This window comes from Patella vulgata, chromosome 5 (genome assembly GCF_932274485.2).
Source record: "Patella vulgata chromosome 5, xgPatVulg1.2, whole genome shotgun sequence".
In the NCBI taxonomy this organism is placed as follows: Eukaryota; Metazoa; Mollusca; class Gastropoda; family Patellidae; genus Patella; species Patella vulgata.
The window spans coordinates 75,382,630-75,406,550 of NC_065883.2; the positions used below are offsets into that span (position 1 = coordinate 75,382,630).

Genomic DNA, 23,921 nt, shown 5'->3' on the forward strand with positions numbered 1-23,921 from the left:
AAGCAAATTATTGAAATAAAATTGAACCATGTTAGTCTCGAAATGACCTAGTTTGTCTCGAGTGGACGTTAAACCCCATTTTTCTCTCTCTCTCGGCCAATATATGATAAAGGCAGACCATTGTTATAGTACTTAGTTATAATAGAAATATGTTTTTAAAGTCATTTAAGTCGTAAACTGTATGTCAGAATATTCTAACCCCGCTGTCAATATTAACTCTTACACACGTGTGTACACATATTTTTTCATTTTAATTAAAAGATGTCTGACAAACTGTAAATCAACAGATTTCTTATTATTTACCTAAATCTTAAATCGCGTGTTCGAAAACGTGACTCCTGATATTTATCTATCTAACCACCTGACCTATTAAAATAATATATCAGTGAAGGCCTAGGAAGTTTTCCGCTGGTCAATTTTAGTAATCTTGTACCTAGAAATTTATACAATCAGGTAGAGCGGTATAGGACTTTGTTTGTTTTTGTAATCATTGTGATCAAAGTCCATATTTAAACAAGCGTCTCAAGTGTTTCATTTCTAGGAAATCCCCTAAATTATAAATATACATTATCATTATGTTTAAAAATAGATTTGATGTTGGCAACAAAATGTCATGGCAATCCAAGTCATGGTAACCATTAAACTGTTTGTATTAAATGATGTGTCATTCTTCAAAAATTTTCAATCCGATAAATTATTTAATTGACTTTCAACAGGAAAATATAATAATAACAACAACAATGCAATCTGCCCTAGAGATTATTATGTCAGAAATTCTCGTAATTATATTTGTTTGTGAATAGGCCTATCCCAGTTTTGACAAATCATGTTCGATAGTTTGTTTTGATAGAGGAAGTAATTAAGGATGAAGCCGATTCTATTTCCAGTAATTAGAATCCGCCTGCCTGTTATTATGTCAATGATTAGGCCAAATGAATTTTATTTTTAGTTTTTTGGGGTGCCTGCCTGTTATTATGTCATTGATTAGGCCAAATGAATTTTATTTTTAGTTTTTTGGGGTGCCTGCCTGTTATTATTTCATTTATTAGGCCAAATCAATTTTAGTTTTAGTTTTTTGGGGTCTTGATAAAGAAATAGTCAAATTTCAAAACTTACAAATTTTCAACAAAAAGTGTTAGAGAATATATATATATATATATAGAGAGAGAGAGAGAGAGAGAGAGAGAGAGAGAGCGCTTTAATGTGCACTTGACACAAACCAGGAACCAGGTCATTTTGGGACTAACATATGGTCAATTTTATTTCATTAATTTGCTTGCGCGCAGGGGTCTTTAGCAGTGGGAGGTTGGACAGGTGACCCTACTCCTTGTCACGTACAACCAGGGAATCGAAACCATGCCAGATGACTCAATGTCAGACCTTATGTGATTATGGATATAATTTAAGATAATAAATAAAAAGTGTTTATAAAGTTTCGTTGAATAAAGAAAGACCTGGGCCCTGTTTCACGAAATTTTAACTAAAGATAAAATCCAAATTTTAGTAGATACTTCAAGTTTGATTGGCTAAGCACTAAAATCAATCTAATATTATCCAATCAAATTACTAAAATTTGGGTTTTATCTTAGTTAAAATTTCGTGAAACAGGCCCCTGGACTTTATTTATTTAAAATATCTATGTGCATTCATGTTCTCATTTTTTCCACATAATTAAAGTGACCCTAACGAAACAAATGTCCTTGATGCACCTGATCATTGTGAGTTATATTGTACTTGAATATTGACGCGCCCATTGGGTAACTATGAATGTTTGAAAGAGAACAAAGCTCAACCAATTCACTGGTGTAATTATATATAATATACATCTGTACCTGTTGTTTGACATGTAGTTATTTATAGATTTGTGTGGCCAGATTCAGATTTAAAGGAGCTGAATCGCTATTCTTTGGCACCTAAGAAATGGACACAGACAGGCTCAAATTTTTAAAATAACTAAAACGCACATTGAAATGAACACAAATGGGTCGCAACGCATATAATAATGTTATATGAATGTATATAAACTGATTTACATTCAATCGTTTCTGTTTTTACTCTAATCTCAAATCAGTTATGTTCAGTGAAATATGTCAGAAGTCTCTAGTGGCTGGTTATTCCAGTCTACACCAATAGTAGTTATTTCACATGCTCTCCATACAAGAACATGACTTGTGGAATACATGTATGTCTAGCCTCTTTCTTCGAAAGCATATAGATTACACGACTCCTGTACTGATTACAAAATGTCTATTGTGTCTTAAATATTGGATGTCAGAAGCCCATCTTTTAATGGCAACATAGCATCAATATTGATTGAAATTGACCAATATAGAATTCTAATTCGTTTTTTTAATTTCGAATATTATGGAAAATGTTGAGTTAGAGGTTCAGCTCCTTCAAATAGATGTTTCATTAAGAGTTCTCACAACATTCAGTAGTATAATTGTATGTACCGGTACACCTGTACATGCTGTTTGACATGTAGTACATACATAACTGTTGTAATTATACATGTACCTGTACATGCTGTTTGACATGTAGAGCATAACTGTTTTAAGTACTAAAAGGTTTTTGAGGTCAGTAAGTTTACATTTGATAAGATAACATAGGATAAGATTTTATCGTATACAACGCCCATTTCAGGCTGTATACAATTCATGTATGACATATTACAAGACTGTTCATCAACCGATTAAGATGTGGGTTCAAACATGTCATTTGAATCGGGGTGGGTGGGGGGTGGATGCCCGAATGGTTAGCATGTGTGCGCTGTATCATAAGGTCTGTCACTGAGTCAACAGGCATTGTTTTGATTCTCCGGTTGTACGTGCCAAGGAGTAGGGTCACCTGTCCAACCTCGTGGGTTTTCTCCGGGTCCTTTGGATTCCTCCCACGGCTAAAGACCCCTATGTGCAAGCGAATTATTGAAATAAAATTAAACCATATGTTAGTCCTGAAATGACCTAGTTTGTTGAATCCAACTAGTTCAATATAACAATGTCTCTATCTGTGAAAACAAATGGAATGGGGTTTAACGTCCTACTGTTCTGCCCTGAACTGGGCTAATGAGGACGGGCATATGCCATACAGTGTGCTATGAGGGAAATTTTGCCTGGACAGCGGCACTACGGCTTACTTTTACATCAAATTTCGAAGAAATCTTTTACGTGCATGTCAATGTGTACACAGGACCTCAGTTTTCCGTCCCATCTGAACGACTAGACAGCTGACCTTGTCAGGCCCTCCGTCCTGCATCACTGACAAGGGAGAACCGCGCCGGAAAATCTGGATGAACTTTCTAGGCCAATGCAGGGATCTAACACCCGACTTTCAGGCTAGCGACCCAGCGTCGCACACACTTAGCCACCGTGACCCCCTCTATTTGTGTATCTGGTAGATAGATACATGTATATACACACAAGTAAAATGTTAAAACCCCTGTAGAAATATACATAGTTATATCATGAACCTTATCATAAACTCCATGGTTATATATAACGTTTCTATTTATAACAATTAGGTGCAGAAAAGTAATAGAGTTTAAACTAAACCCCGAGTTCATTCAATGTGATCTATTTATAATGCTTTCGATCCATAACACTATATGACTAGTCCAGTGAATATTTTACTTTTTTACATTTGATTAGCAGTTTCCAGAAAAATTGTGTAAGAATGCTAATCAATTGTATAATTGAGTAGCAAAATTTACCAATTGATTAGCAGTTTTTTAGTATGTTATAGAATTCTTATTTCACATAATTATGTGACAATAATAACAATACCCATATTATTTGTATTACCAAACTGTTGTTTATATTTATATATAAAATAAAAAGTATGTGAATGTTTTATGTTATTCTTTGTAGGAAACCTGGACATTCTTTTTTTACTTAGCCAGAACTTTTCTGGGTCATATTTCCTCACCCAATCTTGAACTGTTGCTAATTTTAATGTCGAATTTGAAGACAGAACATTATCATGTGTTTGACTTGCCATCTTGAATTTCGCAACGTACCCTCTGTCATCCGGTAATTTTATCTTGTAGTGTTTTGAATGTCTGTCTTGACGACTGTGACTACCACAGATATAGAAAGTATGTAGTGTTGTAGCAAGTAATTTGTAATCTCTATCATCAAAACCTTTTACGTCTATAAATAGCAGACAACAACATGTACTGCTCTCGTTCCACTGGACCGTTGCAGAGGCACGTAAAGAGTCTTGATGATATAGACAATAAAATTGCGAGATTTGAGATTTGTTTTGATGTGTTTTACGATACTGAATGGTTTTAAAGTTAAAATTAATTTTCAAAACTTTGATTCGCGCTGAAGCAGGGTTTTAGGCTAATAATGCTAATCAAATATGAATTTGATTCGCAAAATCGGACGTTTGAGTCTCAAATTGCGATACGAACCCGGTTAAAATATTCCCTGGACTAGTCACAGTCTTAAAGGGGTATTATGTAAGAACTAAATCTGTCTATTGCAGGGCTTTTTTTAGACCTCAAATGTTATCTAAATTATTAATTATACATTAAAGATACATTATTGGAGATTAGATAAAGAGCTGGCAGTTCTCACTATCATATCTAAAAACTAGATAATGTAAAGGGAATTTGCTGAAAATTTCAGTCAAATTGAAAAACCCTGAACCAAGTATTTAGCGATTGAAGTTTGGGCCTAAGTCTGTACGATTAAATTCATAGTCTCGATTATCCATTTCTTGATTTAATCATGAACATCGTAGGCTAATGATGACAACGAGATTTGATTATGGTCTTTTCATGTTAATAAAGGTCTAATTAGTAGTTTATACATGTATAACATTTACGACCTAAAGAAAGACCTGCAATTGACAGATTTACCTCTTGCTTATAAACCTGTAACGGTACAATGTAAATCTCTTTGATCTTTGGGGTATATTCTATACCCAGAATAACTTGCGGTCTGAAAGTCAGGGGCGGCTTTGGATATATACAGGGAGATTTGGGGTTATTCTTCTGAAAGTATTTCTTTAAACCTGTAACGGGTTATTCTTCCAGGGTAGGGTTGTTTTTTTCCATAAGAAAACATGATGTAAGGTTTTTCTTGTGGGAATTCTGGGATATTCTCATCTTGTGTACATGTAAACAGACGGTTTATAAGCAAGATAAAGTCCTCTACTTCGGTTATGCTGGGGAAGAAAGACTTCAGAAAAAACCCTCGTCAGAAAAACCTCTGCCTACCGGCCTCGGTTTTTCTTTTTCTCAGGTTATTTTCTTCAGTCTTTCTTTCCCCAGCATAACCCCAGTCTCATGATTTATCTTACACATAAATACTTGACTTGATCGTATAGAACACTTAAAGGACTAGTGACAGTCAATTATTTTTTTGAATTATAAGCTATTCTCTCACAGTCTCATATATAACAACTTTTGGTCTTCGAAGGAAGTATTAGTGAGCAGAAATTCACCCGTGTATCTTTCCCCAGCATAACCCCAGTCTCATGCTTTATCCTACACATAATGTATGTTTAAGGAAGTGAAAACAAATGCAAATGGACCTGTTTGAATGTTGTAAATCTTTTTGAAACTTTGACATTTTACATAAATGAAACCCACAAGTTATATAATAGGAATTCAAATTGGAACAAGTTTTGCGTAATCTGAATCTTTATTATAGGCTATATATAATAAACCACATGATTTAGTTCCTTTAAAGCTGTATTATGTAAGAGTTATATCTGTCTATTGCAGGTCTATCATAAGGCCTGTCATTGAGTCAACTGGCGTGGTTTCAAATTCCCAGTTGTAAGTGACAAGGAGTAGGGTCGCCTGTCCAGCCTCGTGGGTTTTCTCCGGGTCCTCCGGTTTACTCCCACTGCTAAAGACCCCCACGCGCAAGCGAATTATTGAAATAAAATTAAACCATATGTCCCGAAATGACCTAGTTTGTGTCGAGTGGACATTAAACCCCATGTCTGTCTGTCTGTCTCTCTCTCTCTCTCTCTCTCTCTCTCTCTCTCTGTCTCTCTGTCTCTCTCTTTTACAGGTCCTTAATCTGGCTTCAAAGCTGTATTATGTAAGAGTTGAATCTATCTATTGCAAGTCTTTATTCTGGCTTCAAATCTTATATAAATTATTATAGGCTACCCAGTACATATTAAAACACATGTTTTAGTTTCTTTGTGTTATGTAAGAGTTAATTCTATCTATAGCAGGTTTTTATTCTGGCTTCAAATCTTATAGAAAATTATTATCTAGACATTTAGTTACAGGACAAGCCCATAATCAACTCTCGCTCTAGGTCATACATGTATATCAAACGAGTTAGAACACCTGCGTCATTTAATAATTTAATGTTGAAATGGATAATCAAGACTTTTTTTATTATTGTACCAATGTACTTTCCTCAGAATAAAGTAATTTGACTGAAATTTTCAATATATTCATTTTTTTATTATAATTATAGCAGGAACAGCCAGCTCTATCTAAATCTTAAATAATGTATCTTCACTTTAAACAAATTATGAATCTAAATATTGTTTTCTCGATATAGTTTTTTGGGGTCATGAGTATATACAAGTAGATATTCTACGTCATCTATTGTGATGGAAAATTGAATCCTGTATCATTTAACGGTAACTCTTTTGTTCAGGAGTATAATTACAAGTAAGGAATATATACGTCATTTATTGTCATTGAAAAATTAGACGTTATCATTTAAATCCTGTATCATTTAAATCCTGTATCATTTAGTGGTAAATCTTTGTAAATACTGTAAAGAATTGAACAATTTTTGCACTAATACTCGTTTAGAGCAGGCCCGAGTTCAGAAAGCATTCTCAGACTTAAGTTAAGAATTTACTCAAAATTTTTCTCCTTATCTTAACTAAAATATAGCCCTTTATAAAACTTTTGTTGTTTTAATGTATCTAACACATCAATAAGAAACTATGTGCAAAGTTTTGTGTTTCTGGATGAAAAATATTCCATTTAAACAATGATTAAAAATGAAGTAAATTCTCAACTTAAGTCTGAGAATGCTTTGTGAACTTGGGGCCTGGAGTGTCAAACATCCGGGCCGCCAAGGGTTTAAATGTGACCCATGGGGCGTGGAACAAATTTCAACAAACTGACATGTTGATAATTCTTAGAAACTAGCGGTGGAAATCGTTTATTTTTTTCCCGTTTCAGTAAAACTCTGACTTCTGTATTATATGTCATATCTAAGTTGTATGTAATACAAGAGAATGTTGTGTTCAATATTATACCTTGGCAATTTAGAAACCAGTCTAAAAAAATTACCTGTGTCAAGGACTTTTGGCTTTGTTTTAAGAATTCAGTATAAAATTTCATATCAATTACATTCTGTGAAATATGTAAACAGTTCAAATCTAACGACATGCGTTACGCCTGCTTAGCCTACTCTACACGTTTTTTTTATTAATAATTTGTCGTTTCTGAATCAGCCATTCTTCAGCATTGTCTCGTAGGATATGTTTTTCTTTGTTTATTACAAATGGCGACCAATAATTATATCGGTAAAATACACGATTCTTGTAGTGTTTTTAAATGTTCTAGTGTCTGAAATAGTTGATATTAGGATGTTCTAGTGTCTGAAATAGTTGATATTAGGATGTTCTAGTGTCTGAAATAGTTGATATGTAAGGATAATACTGGGCTAATGGTTTAGTTCCTTTAAAATAAGTTTTACTTACCAGCTCATTACAAGTCTGACAGACGGCATCGTTAATAAATTATCAGGTAATAAACTAATCTCTTTCATTATATTGGCCAGACGGACAGGTAACTCTTTACGCAGGAAATGGAATGACGCCTCTTGACAACCATTTTTACTTCCTGGAAAATACAAATGTCTGAAACTATAATATTCGAAAGTCCCATCCGAACGACTAGGGGAAGCCACGTTGGAAAATCTCAATGAACTTTCTCTGCCTACACTGGGAGCTACAAAAGTAATCAAAAGATGATGGTGATAGGTGAATGATCATGAAAGGAGAGAGAGAGAGACTAACACATGGTTCAATTTTATTTCAATAATTCGCTTGCTCGTAGGGGTCTTTAGCAGTGGGAGGAAACCAGAGGTCCCGGAGAAAACCCACGCGGTTAGACAGGCGACCCTACTCCTTGCCACATACAACCATGGAGTCGAAACCTTATGATACAGCCAGCATGTGCTAACCATTCAGCCATCCAAACACCCTACAATACAAAAATAGTCACAAGATCTAGAATAACCTTAACGATTTTCAGCTACCTTTCTTAATGATACATTATTCAAGAGTTATTAATTAGACATTTATTAACATGACAAGACCATAATCAACTCTCAATGGCATCTGATGGGTCCGATCTGCTAATAATCGAGACTTTGTTTATTATCATAGCAAGGGTAACAATGATAATCAAGGCTACACTGTTAGCGAAATGAGAATTTCTTCACTCAGAAATTTTCAGCACATTCCCTTTACATTGTCTATTTTTTTTTAACTATTATAGCCAGAACTGGTGGACAAATGGGTGGGTCCTTTAGTTTCTGTTTTAATATCTTAAGTTAGTGATGACTGCTAAGTGTATTTGAAGAGCTATCAAAGATAATGTTGATTAATTTGTTATCAAGTTTATCAGAGTTTTATTCTCATATCAAACCAAAACCAAAGATAGTCTAATAAATACAATATAGATTATTATTATTATTACAGATAATTAAAATCATGTAGGATAAAAACATGATATACTATGGCCATTTGCATCTTCCCCAGTTTACTGTATCAGAAAACCTTCCATATTTTCTCATATCTAAATGTTTGAAAACTCCACTTCTTACGTGTTACTATGGGCAGTCTACGGAGGAAATCTCTAGTAAACTGAGGCGTTTGGTTTACTGCATCAGAAAACCTTCTACATGTTCTCATATATGTTTGAAAACTCCACTTGTTACATTAGGCCTAGTTCACAACCCGCTGTGTGTGCTACTATGGACAGTCTACGGGGGAAATCTCTAGTAAACCAAGGCATGAGACTTACACGTACGTCACTTGCATGTGATTGGCACAGTAGAAGACTGCAACATACTAATTTTTCACCCAATTTCTTGAGGCTGATCTGTGAGTTACCAAACCCTATGGCCCATGTATGTCAAAAGGTAGCACCTCATTTCGGTGCCGCGTCAGTTCGGACTCAACACAAACGTCATTTCAGACTCAGTTTGACGACCTTTCGGACTTACTTGGCGACTTTTCGGACTCGGTATGGTTTCGATTCCCATGGTTTCGATTCCCCGGTTGTACGTGACAAGGAGTAGGGTGGCCTGTCCAACCTCGTGGGTTTTCTCCCGGTCCTCTGGTTTCCTCCCACTAACCAGTGGAGGTTAAATCCCATATCTCTCTCTTTCTCTCTCTCTCTCTCTCTCTCTCTCTTCAGACTGACATGAGCTTTATTATCCCTTTTAGCACTTACTTACCCTTTGTTCCAAACTCCAGAAGTTGTCGTAATGACAGAGGAGATGGATTAAAGCTAGCATATTTCTCGAAGGACGTTGATGATATTTTTCTTATTAGCTGTCGTCTGAAGTGTGGTTTAAAGGCACTAGAGTTCGTAAAGCCAGTCTTAAAAAATAGTTTTAACACATGATTCATCTTGAGTCTTAGATTCTGATTAGAAAATAAACTTAGATTGGATTTATATACCCGTATATGAAAATGTCGCGCACTTTATTTTGTCAACATTAGTTGATAATAACAAAATCACCCACAACTCTACGTATGAAACAATTTTTTCTTTTAATTCACAAAAATCTTGTTTTGGGTATTAGATTCTTCTGGTATACTGATATATAAGTGTAGCACAGCTGTGTTTCATCAACGTAAGTTCATAATACCTAAATCAATTCAGCATCCACAACTCTACTCACAGTCAGAAGAAACGATTTTTCTTTTAATTCACAAAATCTTGTTTGGGTATTAGATTCTTCTGGTATACTTATATATCGGAGGTACATGTATAAATGTTGTACAGCTGTGTTTTAAAATAACTAAATCTATTCAGCCCCCACAACTTTACTCAGTCAGATGAAACAATTTTTTTTTTTTAATTCATAAAAATCTTGTACTTATATCTGATGTATAAATGTTGCACAACTTCTTTTATCAACATTAGGCTTACTTCACAATAATTCAGCCCACAGAACGATTTTCCTTTATTCACAAAATTCTGGTTTGAAAGACGAATATTCACAAAATAAATGTATGTTCATGTAAGTTTAAGTGTCCAGTCCAGTAATCAATGCCACACAACTAAACGAGAATCTATTACAATCAGATGAAAACGATTTTCTTTTGATTTTTTAAAATTCTTGTTTGACAGACAAATGTTTAATACCCACACATCTGTAAATATTTCAACTTTTGATTTTTTAAAATTCTTGTTTAACAGACAAATGTTTAATACCCACACATCTGTAAATATTTCAACTAACAGTTCAAAAACACCAGCAAAAAGTTTCTATCTCGATTCACTATAAAAATAAAAGAAATATGTTTTCCAGTATACAAATATCAATTGATAAAATTGCCAGTCATTGAAAGGTCATGAACTTTTTTCAAGAAACTACCTATGGAATGACCCAAACTGGGTGATTTAATACTTAACACTAACTATAAATGAAAGTACTGTTACATAATAATATTAATGTCTTTGTTTCATTTAAACAATGGCAGTAATTGACTAATTAAATGGATCCAGGCAATTTCACATCAAATCCATTAATGTCAATAAGTTATAGCTCCTAGTTAATCCAAGGGAACAATTACTCACAGATACCTTCACATTAAATCCAGTGATGAAAGAGTAATAACCAAACGCAATGAAACACCAATTACCACTGGATAATTAGCACAGAGAACAAAAGACACCTTCACATCAAAGAAGCGATAGCAAATAGAACTCAGGGACCTTCACATCAAATCCATGAATGACAGTAGCATTAATACAATGAAATAATAAGCACAGAGAACTCAAGACACCTTCACATCAAAAACAAAGAAGCGATAGTAAATAGAACTCGGGGACCTTCACATCAAATACATGAATGACAGCAGCTTTAATACAACGAAACAATTAGCACAGAGAACTCAAGACACTTTTTAAAAAAAAGTGTTAGCAAATAGAACTCATTCCACCTTCACATCAAATCCATTAGAAATCAGTCGACCTTCACATCAAATCCATCAATGATCTTATTCATTGAAAAAATTTATATCAAAGAGAACGCAATAGATACCCTCACCTGAAAGTCATGAATAATACTAGAAACGATTAGACCAGGAGCATCTTTACACCTGCACATCAAAAACCTGTTTGTGACTTATTGTTATAGACCTTGTATACATATATATATATGTTGTTTACTAATTAGCACTGACTAAAAATACACACAAACAAAGGAGATCTACAATGTTTCACATGTAACTCTACACCATAGAAAACATTGTTTTTCTATCCCCATAAAGAAGCATGTTGTTGTCAAATTGTGACTGTACCCTACAAGAACGATTACCTATCTTTTTAAAGACTATGAACACATGTTATTCCAATTGAACTAGATTCTATGTTTACACAGGGTTTCACAACTGCTTCTACTCAGGGTGATATTGCAGACATAGAGGAGAAATGAAATGAAATGAAATGGAGTTTAACATCCTACTGTTCTGCTTCTAACCTGGGCTAATGAAGACGGGCATACGCCATACAGTGTGCTATGAGGGAAATTTTGCCCGGACATAGAGGAGAGAGAGAGAGAGAGAGAGAGAGAAATGGGGTTTAACATCCACTCGACACAAACTAGGTCATTTTGGGACTAACGTATGGTTTAATTTTATTTCAATAATTCGCTTGCGCGTAGGGTTCTTTAGCAGTGGGAGGAAAGCGGAGGACCGGAAAAAACCCACGAGGCTGGACAGGCGACCCTACTCCTTGTCACGTACAACCGGGGAATCGAAACCGCGCCATTTGACACAATGACAGACTTTATGATACAGCGTGCACACGCTAACCATTCAACGATCCAACCCCCAGTAGGAAGAAATATAAAAGTTTTTTTAACATACTGAACTAAATACTGCTGAGTGATATAAGATAAGCCTAGACAAGTTAAACCTACTGGTAGCTAATCTATCAGAGGATCTATGTTATATTGTTGAACGAAATAAACATAGTATGTTGATTACTTCAAGTGCATGTGTATTACCGTATTTAATTTAGAGTAACCTTACTAATAAATATACATAATTATTTGGTATAATTTCATCCTGCATTCTGTAACTGAATTCAAAATTTCATCATTTTATGTATCATAACCTAATAATAATTCCATTTGCCATATGTCTAGAAATTAATACTCGTTCCAACAAAGTTAAAATATCAAATAACTAGTTCAATAGTGCCTGAAAATTGTTTTAGATTTTAATGTAAACTCATTAACGATAGGCCTACTATGTATCTACAAGTACAAATAATCCCAAGTAGAAGACGATAAAACCTCACATACGATAGGAAAAGAGGGGCGGAAGAGTCCCCATAACAGTGCAGGCAAGTTTGGATCTCAGTGATGCATCCGAGAAAAAACAAGAACCAATCCTTGTAAATAAATCATAGTAAAAAATCCCCGGTAAAAAACTTGACAAGACTGTGTGGATATAAAAAGGATTTTTCCAGGACACGTTTCGGGCGTTCGCCCTTTTTACTATGATGTATCTACAAACATACAAGAATATTGTAAATGTGTGCTTAAATTATGTAACGCAAAGATGCATTTAAAATGTAAGATTTAGAAAAGAGCTGATAATTCCCACTATAATAGTTAAAAACTAGATCATGAAAAAGAAATATCTTGAATATTTCGAAACTAGTGGAGTCCTGATTGTCATTGTTACTAATACTATTGTTACGATAGTAAACAAAGTCTCAGTTATCCATCTTTTAATTAAATCATTAACTGCCAGTTAAAACAGTTGAAAATCTAGAGCATCCGCCGATGACATCGAGAGTTGATTATGGTATGGATAAGTTTATTAATGTCTAATTAATAATTCATACATTTAAGGCCTAAAGAAAGACCTGCAATAGGCAGATTTAGCTCTTGACTAAAGCACGTTTAAATTATGTAAATTAATTGATAAATCGTGTATTTAACCAAGTAGAAAATATAAAGCGGAATATATAAATGATGATGTAAATTTTCCATTGTTTTTTTTTAAATTTTATTCCTTTGAGGAAAACATTAAAATTTCTGTCTGTTTTGAAATATTTTCCTTATTTACATCCCTGTATCTACTATCAAATCATGTAGGCCTAGCAACCACTAATCATGTAGGCCTACCAACCAACTACTAATCATGAAGGCCTACCAACCACTAATCATGTAGGCCTACCAACCACTTATCATAAAGGCCTAGCAAAGGCCTACCAACCACTAATCTGTAGGCCTACCAACCACTCATCATGAAGGTCTACCAACCCCTAATCATAAAGACCTACCAATCACAAATCATGAAGGCCTACCAACCACTTATCATGAAGGCCTACCAACCACTAATCATGTAGGCATACCAATCAACCACTAATCATGAAGGCCTACCAACCACTAATCTGTAGGCCTACCAACCACTTATCATGAAGGTCTACCTACCACTAATCATATAGGCTTACCAACCAACCACTAATCATGCAGGCCTACCAACCACTAATCATGTAGGCCTAAACTTGGGATTTTGATGACTATTTAATTTCAGATTTGTAATGAAAAAGCTCTCTCAAAATTTTGATTAAGACAGTGGTAAGATATTTTGTCTGGTGAATTTTTGCCACTACAATTTTTGTACTTTTTTTGCAACTTTGTATTTAGGCCACCCTGAGAGTCAAACTCAAAGGGTATTTCTAGATCTGTAACATCCATGTAGTGTACAATATTTTGAAACAGTTTTATTATAAGAAATCTTGTTTATATTTAATGAAATGGAAGGCCATCCGTGACATGCGAGGCTTATCAATGTCTACTTTCAGTTTCATCTTTTTTGGGAGAATATGGAATAAAATAGATTAGACTTTGGACTTCTTCCATTCCAAGATGCATTTTCTTTCCTAATCAAGAACCCCGATCTAAGTGGATCCTATGAAACTTTGCCTAAAACAAACGAAACGACAGTGGCAACTAGACAACTGAGGTTAGAAGTAATGATAAAGTTAGGACAAAAATGATTAATTGAATTCTACTGCCTATTACTAACGGCAGTGGCTATTTGCCACATGTGGTAAGCAAGAATGTCAAAATAGCCCTGCGGCTACAGACCACAATTATTAACCGATTTCAATGAAACTTACAGATTATAATAACATTAATAATATCTCAAAATAGCCAAACTTTCGGCCACTTCCGGTTAGCGGTTTCCGAGATATCAGGTTACCACACATTTTATGTGGCACGGCTACAGACCACAATTATCAACCGATTTCAATGAAACGTACAGCTTATAATAACATTAATGATATCTCAAACTAGCCAAAATTTCGGCCACTTCCGGTTAGCGGTTTCCGAGATATCAGGTTACCACACATTTCATGTGGCACGGCTACAGACCACAATTATCAACTGATTTTAATGAAACTTACAGATTATTATAACATTAGTAATATCTCAAACTAGCCAAAATTTCGGCCACTTCCGGTTAGCTGTTTCGGAGATATCAGGCTACCACACAATTCATGTGGCACGGCTACAGACCACAATTATCAACCGATTTCAATGAAACTTACAGATTATAATAACATTAATAATATCTCAGCATAGCCAAAATTTCGGCCACTTCCGGTTAGCGGTTTCGGAGATATCAGGTTACCACACAATTCATGTGGCACGGCTACAGACCACAATTATCAACCGATTTCAATGAAACTTACAGATTATAATAACATTATTAATATCTCAAAATAGCCAAAATTTCGGCCACTTCCGGTTAGCGGTTTCCGAGATATCAGGTTACCACACATTTCATGTGGCACGGCTACAGACCCCAATTATCAACCGATTTCAATGAAACTTGCAGATTATAATAACATTAATAATATCTCAAACTAGCCAAAATTTCGGCCACTTCCGGTTAGCGGTTTCGGAGATATCAGGTTACCACACAATTCATGTGGCACGGCTACAGACCACAATTATCAACCGATTTCAATGAAACTTACAGATTATAATAAGAGTCTTAATATCTCAAACTAGCCAAAATTTCGGCCACTTCCGGTTAGCGGTTTCCCAGATATCAGGTTACCACATATTTCATGTGGCACGGCTACAGACCACAATTATCAACCGAGTTCAATGAAACTTACAGATTATAATAACATTAATAATATCTCAAACTAGCCAAAATTTCGGCCCCTTCCGGTTAGCGGTTTCTGAGATATCAGGTTACCACACATTTCATGTGGCACGGCTACAGACCACAATTATCAACCGATTTCAATAAAACTTAAAGATTATAATAACATTAATAATATCTCAAACTAGCCAAAATTTCGGCCACTTCCGGTTAGCGGTTTTCGACATATCAGCATAACCCCCCTTAACAAGCTTGTGCCGGCAGTTCCAGAAAGTATGCCAAACTACCCATCTCCATCTGACTTTGGGTTCATTACTAAGGAGTCGACTGGGAATCTGCCTTCTTGGGGAGGGAGAGGGGTAAATGAATGGAATCAATTGATTCATTTGTCCAACACTTGTACTATTGATAATTTTCTTGCCATATTTTTGTGTAACAGGGCATGTTTTTTTAAAGTTATGACTGACTTCTCATCTTTCGAACTTGAAGAGACGAACCAGGCTGTAATACAGAGGTTGCTTAAAAGCGTTGAGTTGCTCTCTAAAGGTTTGGATTTTGAGGGTAAGTATCATTTCTTTGGAAAACATGACTCTAGCCAAATATCAGTTGATTTGTATGGAAGTGAATATGAAATATTTATTTCGAAGTTCACTTTCATGTTTCAAACTACAGAAATATTTTCTTGCTCTCAACCCGATTGTAATTTTGTTCAACAATTTGTTGACGGAAAGACTGCAGTGGCAATAAAACCATTCCCCTCCCCCAATGACTCGGCTTTTCTCAAAAGTTTAGAAACATGGCATCAGTTGGGCAGTGAAACGGATAAGCCGTGTCCGAATTGCACGACAAAATTAAGTATCAGGCGTATTTGGAAACAACAACCACCACCATTTTTAATATATCAACCACATGCATGTAACATGAACAACTTACACTATGAAGATATTCCGATTAGCATAAACGTTCTTACAACACCTTACATACTAATCGGAATAACTTTTCATAATAATGCACATTTTACATGTATAATACGCATTCAAAACAAATGGCTGAGGTATAACGGACTCCAAAATATTAAGATTACCCCTATAAAAGACAATGAAAAGTTAGGCAGCATTGGTTCTATAGTTTATTTGCGCGAGGATTAGAATAGGATCTGCGCATAATGTATCTGCTTAAACTTTGTTTTGGTTTGTAGACTATTATTGATGGCACAAATAAGAGCTAATTAGAACACAATGGTACAAAAGATTACTAAATACTGTGTTATTTATTTCAGAGACATCTGTGTGTGATCACCAAAGACAACAATAACTATTAGTCATGTCAAAACTCCATTATCAACTTTTAATAGACCATTAACAAAGATTCTATCACTGATCGACATCAAATCCAAACTTCAGAACCACTTGCGATCTTCATAGGTTCTGCCATTACGCCACGATCGCTTAAAACAAATTTTACTGCTAATTTTCAATACACACATCTTGAGGTTCGATTACTGTAACAGTGTTTTGAATAGAGTTCCCAAAAACCCGTCTGCAAAACTCAAAATAATTTCAAAACACCGCCGCCAGAATAATAATAAGAACACAAAAATACTCTCACATGACTCCAATCCTAAAATCCTTACATGAGTTACCAATAGGAGCCCGGATAACTTTCAAGATTTTAACATTGGTGTATACTGTATGCGTCAACATGACCTTTCTCCACCTTACCCCACGGATCTCATTCAATCATATCAAACAGATCGACCACTTCGCTCACAAAATACACACTCATTAGTTGTGCCACAAGCTAAACTGAAATCCTATGGGGATAAAGATTTTAATGTTTGGTAACCTGATATCTCCGAAACCACTAACCGGAAGTGGCCGAAATTTTGGCTAGTTTGAGATATTAATACTCTTATTATAATCTGTAAGTTTCATTGAAATCAGTTGATAATTGTGGTCTGTAGCCGTGCCACATGAAATGTGTGGTAACCTGATATCTCGGAAACCGCTAACCGGAAGTGGCCGAAATTTTGGCTAGTTTGAGCTCTTAATACTCTTATTATAATCTGTAAGTTTCATTGAAATCGGTGGATAATTGTGGTCTGTAGCCGTGCCACATGAAATGTGTGGTAACCTGATATCTCGTAAACCGCTAACCGGAAGTGGCCGAAATTTTGGCTAGTTTGAGATATTAATACTCTTATTATAATCTGTAAGTTTCATTGAAATCGGTTGATAATTGTGGTCTGTAGCCGTGCCACATGAAATGTGTGGTAACCTGATATCTCGTAAACCGCTAACCGGAAGTGGCCGAAATTTTGGCTAGTTTGAGCTCTTAATACTCTTATTATAATTTGTAAGTTTCATTGAAATCGGTTGATAATTGTGGTCTATAGCCGTGCCACATGAAATGTGTGGTAACCTGATATCTCGGAAACCGTTAACCGGAAGTGGCCGAAATTTTGGCTAGTTTGAGATATTTATACTCTTATTATAATCTCTAAGTTTCATTGAAATCGGTTGATAATTGTGGTCTGTAGCCGTGCCACATGAAATGTGTGGTAACCTGATATCCCGGAAACCGTTAACCGGAAGTGGCCGAAATTTTGGCTAGTTTGAGATATTAATACTCTTATTATAATCTGTAAGTTTCGTTAAAATCGGTTGATAATTGTGGTCTGTAGCCGTGCCACATGAAATGTGTGGTAACCTGATATCTCGGAAACCGCTTACCGGAAGTGGCCGAAATTTTGGCTAGTTTGAGATATTATTAATGTTATTATAATCTGTAAGTTTCATTAAAATCGGTTGATAATTGTGGTCTGTAGCCGTGCCACATGAAATGTGTGGTAACCTGATATCTCGTAAACCGCTAACCGGAAGTGGCCGAAATTTTGGCTAATTTGAGCTCGTAATACTCTTATTATAATCTGTAAGTTTCATTGAAATCGGTTGATAATTGTGGTCTGTAGCCGTGCCACATGAAATGTGTGGTAACCTGATATCTCGTAAACCGCTAACCGGAAGTGGCCGAAATTTTGGCTAATTTGAGATATTAATACTCTTATTATAATCTGTAAGTTTCATTGAAATCGGTTGATAATTGTGGTCTGTAGCCGTGCCACATGAAATGTGTGGTAACCTGATATCTCGTAAACCGCTAACCGGAAGTGGCTGAAATTTTGGCTAGTTTGAGATATTATTAATGTTATTATAATCTGTAAGTTTCATTAAAATCGGTTGATAATTGTGGTCTGTAGCCGTGACACATGAAATGTGTGGTAACCTGATATCTTGGAAACCGCTAACCGGAAGTGGCCGAAATTTTGGCTAGTTTGAGATATTAATACTCTTATTATAATCTCTAAGTTTCATTGAAATCGGTTGATAATTGTGGTCTGTAGCCGTGCCACATGAAATGTGTGGTAACCTGATATCTCGTAAACCGCTAACCGGAAGTGGCCGAAATTTTGGCTAGTTTGAGCCCTTAATACTCTTATTATAATCTGTAAGTTTCATTGAAATCGGTTGATAATTGTGGTCTGTAGCCGTGCCACATGGAATGTGTGGTAACCTGATATCTCGTAAACCGCTAACCGGAAGTGGCCGAAATTTTGGCTAGTTTGAGATATTAATACTCTTATTATAATCTGTAAGTTTCATTGAAATCGGTTGATAATTGTGGTCTGTAGCCGTGCCACATGAAATGTGTGGTAACCTGATATCTCGTAAACCGCTAACCGGAAGTGGCCGAAATTTTGGCTAATTTGAGCTCGTAATACTCTTATTATAATCTGTAAGTTTCATTAAAATCGGTTGATAATTGTGGTCTGTAGCCGTGCCACATGAAATGTGTGGTAACCTGATATCTCGTAAACCGCTAACCGGAAGTGGCCGAAATTTTGGCTAGTTTGAGCTCTTAATACTCTTATTATAATTTGTAAGTTTCATTGAAATCGGTTGATAATTGTGGTCTATAGCCGTGCCACATGAAATGTGTGGTAACCTGATATCTCGGAAACCGTTAACCGGAAGTGGCCGAAATTTTGGCTAGTTTGAGATATTTATACTCTTATTATAATCTCTAAGTTTCATTGAAATCGGTTGATAATTGTGGTCTGTAGCCGTGCCACATGAAATGTGTGGTAACCTGATATCTCGGAAACCGTTAACCGGAAGTGGCCGAAATTTTGGCTAGTTTGAGATATTAATACTCTTATTATAATCTGTAAGTTTCGTTAAAATCGGTTGATAATTGTGGTCTGTAGCCGTGCCACATGAAATGTGTGGTAACCTGATATCTCGGAAACCGCTTACCGGAAGTGGCCGAAATTTTGGCTAGTTTGAGATATTATTAATGTTATTATAATCTGTAAGTTTCATTAAAATCGGTTGATAATTGTGGTCTGTAGCCGTGCCACATGAAATGTGTGGTAACCTGATATCTCGAAAACCGCTAACCGGAAGTGGCCGAAATTTTGGCTAGTTTGAGATAATAATACTCTCATTATAATCTGTAAGTTTCATTGAAATCGGTTGATAGTTGTGGTCTGTAGCCGTGCCACATGAAATGTGTGGTAACCTGATATCTCGGAAACCGCTAACCGGAAATGGCCGAAATTTTGGCTAGTTTGAGATATTATTAATGTTATTATAATCTGTAAGTTTCGTTAAAATGGGTTGATAATTGTGGTCTGTAGCCGTGCCACATGAAATGTGTGGTAACCTGATATCTCGGAAACCGCTAACCGGAAGTGGCCGAAATTTTGGCTAGTTTGAGATAATAATACTCTTATTATAATCTGTAAGTTTCATTGAAATCGGTTGATAATTGTGGTCTGTAGCCGTGCCACATGAAATTTTGGCTAGTTTGAGATAATCATACTCTTATTATAATCTGTAAGTTTCATTGAAATCGGTTGATAATTGTGGTCTGTAGCCGTGCCACATGGAATGTGTGGTAACCTGATATCTCGTAAACCGCTAACCGGAAGTGGCCGAAATTTTGGCTAGTTTGAGATATTAATACTCTTATTATAATCTGTAAGTTTCATTGAAATCGGTTGATAATTGTGGTCTGTAGCCGTGCCACATGAAATGTGTGGTAACCTGATATCTCGTAAACCGCTAACCGGAAGTGGCCGAAATTTTGGCTAATTTGAGCTCGTAATACTCTTATTATAATCTGTAAGTTTCATTAAAATCGGTTGATAATTGTGGTCTGTAGCCGTGCCACATGAAATGTGTGGTAACCTGATATCTCGTAAACCGCTAACCGGAAGTGGCCGAAATTTTGGCTAGTTTGAGCTCTTAATACTCTTATTATAATTTGTAAGTTTCATTGAAATCGGTTGATAATTGTGGTCTATAGCCGTGCCACATGAAATGTGTGGTAACCTGATATCTCGGAAACCGTTAACCGGAAGTGGCCGAAATTTTGGCTAGTTTGAGATATTTATACTCTTATTATAATCTCTAAGTTTCATTGAAATCGGTTGATAATTGTGGTCTGTAGCCGTGCCACATGAAATGTGTGGTAACCTGATATCTCGGAAACCGTTAACCGGAAGTGGCCGAAATTTTGGCTAGTTTGAGATATTAATACTCTTATTATAATCTGTAAGTTTCGTTAAAATCGGTTGATAATTGTGGTCTGTAGCCGTGCCACATGAAATGTGTGGTAACCTGATATCTCGGAAACCGCTTACCGGAAGTGGCCGAAATTTTGGCTAGTTTGAGATATTATTAATGTTATTATAATCTGTAAGTTTCATTAAAATCGGTTGATAATTGTGGTCTGTAGCCGTGCCACATGAAATGTGTGGTAACCTGATATCTCGAAAACCGCTAACCGGAAGTGGCCGAAATTTTGGCTAGTTTGAGATAATAATACTCTCATTATAATCTGTAAGTTTCATTGAAATCGGTTGATAGTTGTGGTCTGTAGCCGTGCCACATGAAATGTGTGGTAACCTGATATCTCGGAAACCGCTAACCGGAAATGGCCGAAATTTTGGCTAGTTTGAGATATTATTAATGTTATTATAATCTGTAAGTTTCGTTAAAATGGGTTGATAATTGTGGTCTGTAGCCGTGCCACATGAAATGTGTGGTAACCTGATATCTCGGAAACCGCTAACCGGAAGTGGCCGAAATTTTGGCTAGTTTGAGATAATAATACTCTTATTATAATCTGTAAGTTTCATTGAAATCGGTTGATAATTGTGGTCTGTAGCCGTGCCACATGAAATTTTGGCTAGTTTGAGATAATCATACTCTTATTATAATCTGTAAGTTTCATTGAAATCGGTTGATAATTGTGGTCTGTAGCCGTGCCACATGAAATGTGTGGTAACCTGATATCTCGGAAACCGCTAACCGGAAGTGGCCGAAATTTTGGCTGGTTTGAGATATTATTAATGTTATTATAATCTGTAAGCTTCGTTAAAATCGGTTGATAATTGTGGTCTGTAGCCGTGCCACATGAAATGTGTGGTAACCTGATATCTCGGACACCGCTAACTGAAAGTGGTCGAAATTTTGGCTAGTTTGAGCTCTTAATACTCTTATTATAATCTGTAAGTTTCATTGAAATCGGTTGATAATTGTGGTCTGTAGCCGTGCCACATGAAATGTGTGGTAACCTGATATCTCGTAAACCGCTAACCGGAAGTGGCCGAAATTTTGGCTAGTTTGAGCTCTTAATACTCTTATTATAATCTGTAAGTTTCATTGAAATCGGTTGATAATTGTGGTCTGTAGCCGTGCCACATGAAATGTGTGGTAACCTGATATCTCGGAAACCGCTAACCGGAAGTGGCCGAAATTTTGACTAGTTTGAGATATTATTAATGATATTATAATCTGTAAGTTTCATTAAAATCGGTTGATAATTGTGGTCTGTAGCCGTGCCACATGAAATGTGTGGTAACCTGATATCTCGGAAACCGCTAACCGGAAGTGGCCGAAATTTTGGCTAGTTTGAGCTCTTAAAACTCTTATTATAATCTGTAAGTTTCATTGAAATCGGTTGATTATTGTGGTCTGTAGCCGTGCCACATGAAATGTGTGGTAACCTGATATCTCGGAAACCGTTAACCGGAAGTGGCCGAAATTTTGGCTAGTTTGAGATATTAATACTCTTATTATAATCTGTAAGTTTCATTGAAATCAGTTGATAATTGTGGTCTGTAGCCGTGCCACATGAAATGTGTGGTAACCTGATATCTCGGAAACCGCTAACCGGAAGTGGCCGAAATTTTGGCTAGTTTGAGCTCTTAATACTCTTATTATAATCTGTAAGTTTCATTGAAATCGGTTGATAATTGTGGTCTGTAGCCGTGCCACATGAAATGTGTGGTAACCTGATATCTCGTAAACCGCTAACCGGAAGTGGCCGAAATTTTGGCTAGTTTGAGATATTAATACTCTTATTATAATCTCTAAGTTTCATTGAAATCGGTTGATAATTGTGGTCTGTAGCCGTGCCACATGAAATGTGTGGTAACCTGATATCTCAGAAACCGCTAACCGGAAGTGGCCGAAATTTTTGCTAGTTTGAGATATTAATACTCTTATTATAATCTGTAAGTTTCGTTAAAATCGGTTGATAATTGTGGTCTGTAGCCGTGCCACATGAAATGTGTGGTAACCTGATATCTCGGAAACCGTTAACCGGAAGTGGCCGAAATTTTGGCTAGTTTGAGATATTAATACTCTTATTATAATCTGTAAGTTTCATTGAAATCAGTTAATAATTGTTGTCTGTAGCCGTGCCACATGAAATGTGTGGTAACCTGATATCTCGGAAACCGCTAACCGGAAGTGGCCGAAATTTTGGCTAGTTTGAGCTCTTAATACTCTTATTATAATCTGTAAGTTTCATTGAAATCGGTTGATAATTGTGGTCTGTAGCCGTGCCACATGAAATGTGTGGTAACCTGATATCTCGTAAACCGCTAACCGGAAGTGGCCGAAATTTTGGCTAATTTGAGCTCGTAATACTCTTATTATAATCTGTAAGTTTCATTGAAATCGGTTGATAATTGTGGTCTGTAGCCGTGCCACATGAAATGTGTGGTAACCTGATATCTCGTAAACCGCTAACCGGAAGTGGCCGAAATTTTGGCTAGTTTGAGATATTAATACTCTTATTATAATCTGTAAGTTTCATTGAAATCGGTTGATAATTGTGGTCTGTAGCCGTGCCACATGAAATGTGTGGTAACCTGATATCTCGTAAACCGCTAACCGGAAGTGGCTGAAATTTTGGCTAGTTTGAGATATTATTAATGTTATTATAATCTGTAAGTTTCATTAAAATCGGTTGATAATTGTGGTCTGTAGCCGTGCCACATGAAATGTGTGGTAACCTGATATCTTGGAAACCGCTAACCGGAAGTGGCCGAAATTTTGGCTAGTTTGAGATATTAATACTCTTATTATAATCTCTAAGTTTCATTGAAATCGGTTGATAATTGTGGTCTGTAGCCGTGCCACATGAAATGTGTGGTAACCTGATATCTCGTAAACCGCTAACCGGAA

The 23,921-nt window shown here is 36.0% G+C and overlaps 1 protein-coding gene across 4 annotated transcripts in view; it reads right to left on the minus strand.

Moving 5' to 3' along the window:
* LOC126822379 (pyruvate dehydrogenase (acetyl-transferring) kinase, mitochondrial) overlaps positions 1 to 23,921 on the minus strand; it is a 61,245-nt gene that overhangs the window by 23,843 nt on the left and 13,481 nt on the right. For 2 of the 4 annotated variants that reach the window (XM_050551262.2, XM_056100833.1), the window contains exons 2-3: positions 9,465 to 10,517; positions 7,699 to 7,840 (exon numbers count right to left, since the gene is read on the minus strand). In XM_050551262.2, coding sequence (XP_050407219.1) covers positions 7,699 to 7,840; positions 9,465 to 9,639 — 317 coding nt within the window. In that variant the 5' untranslated portion in view covers positions 9,640 to 10,517. Of the gene's footprint in view, positions 1 to 7,698; positions 7,841 to 9,464; positions 10,518 to 11,288; positions 11,356 to 23,921 lie in introns of those variants that run through there. The other 2 variants (XM_050551264.2, XM_050551263.2) reach the window with 2 other exon arrangements.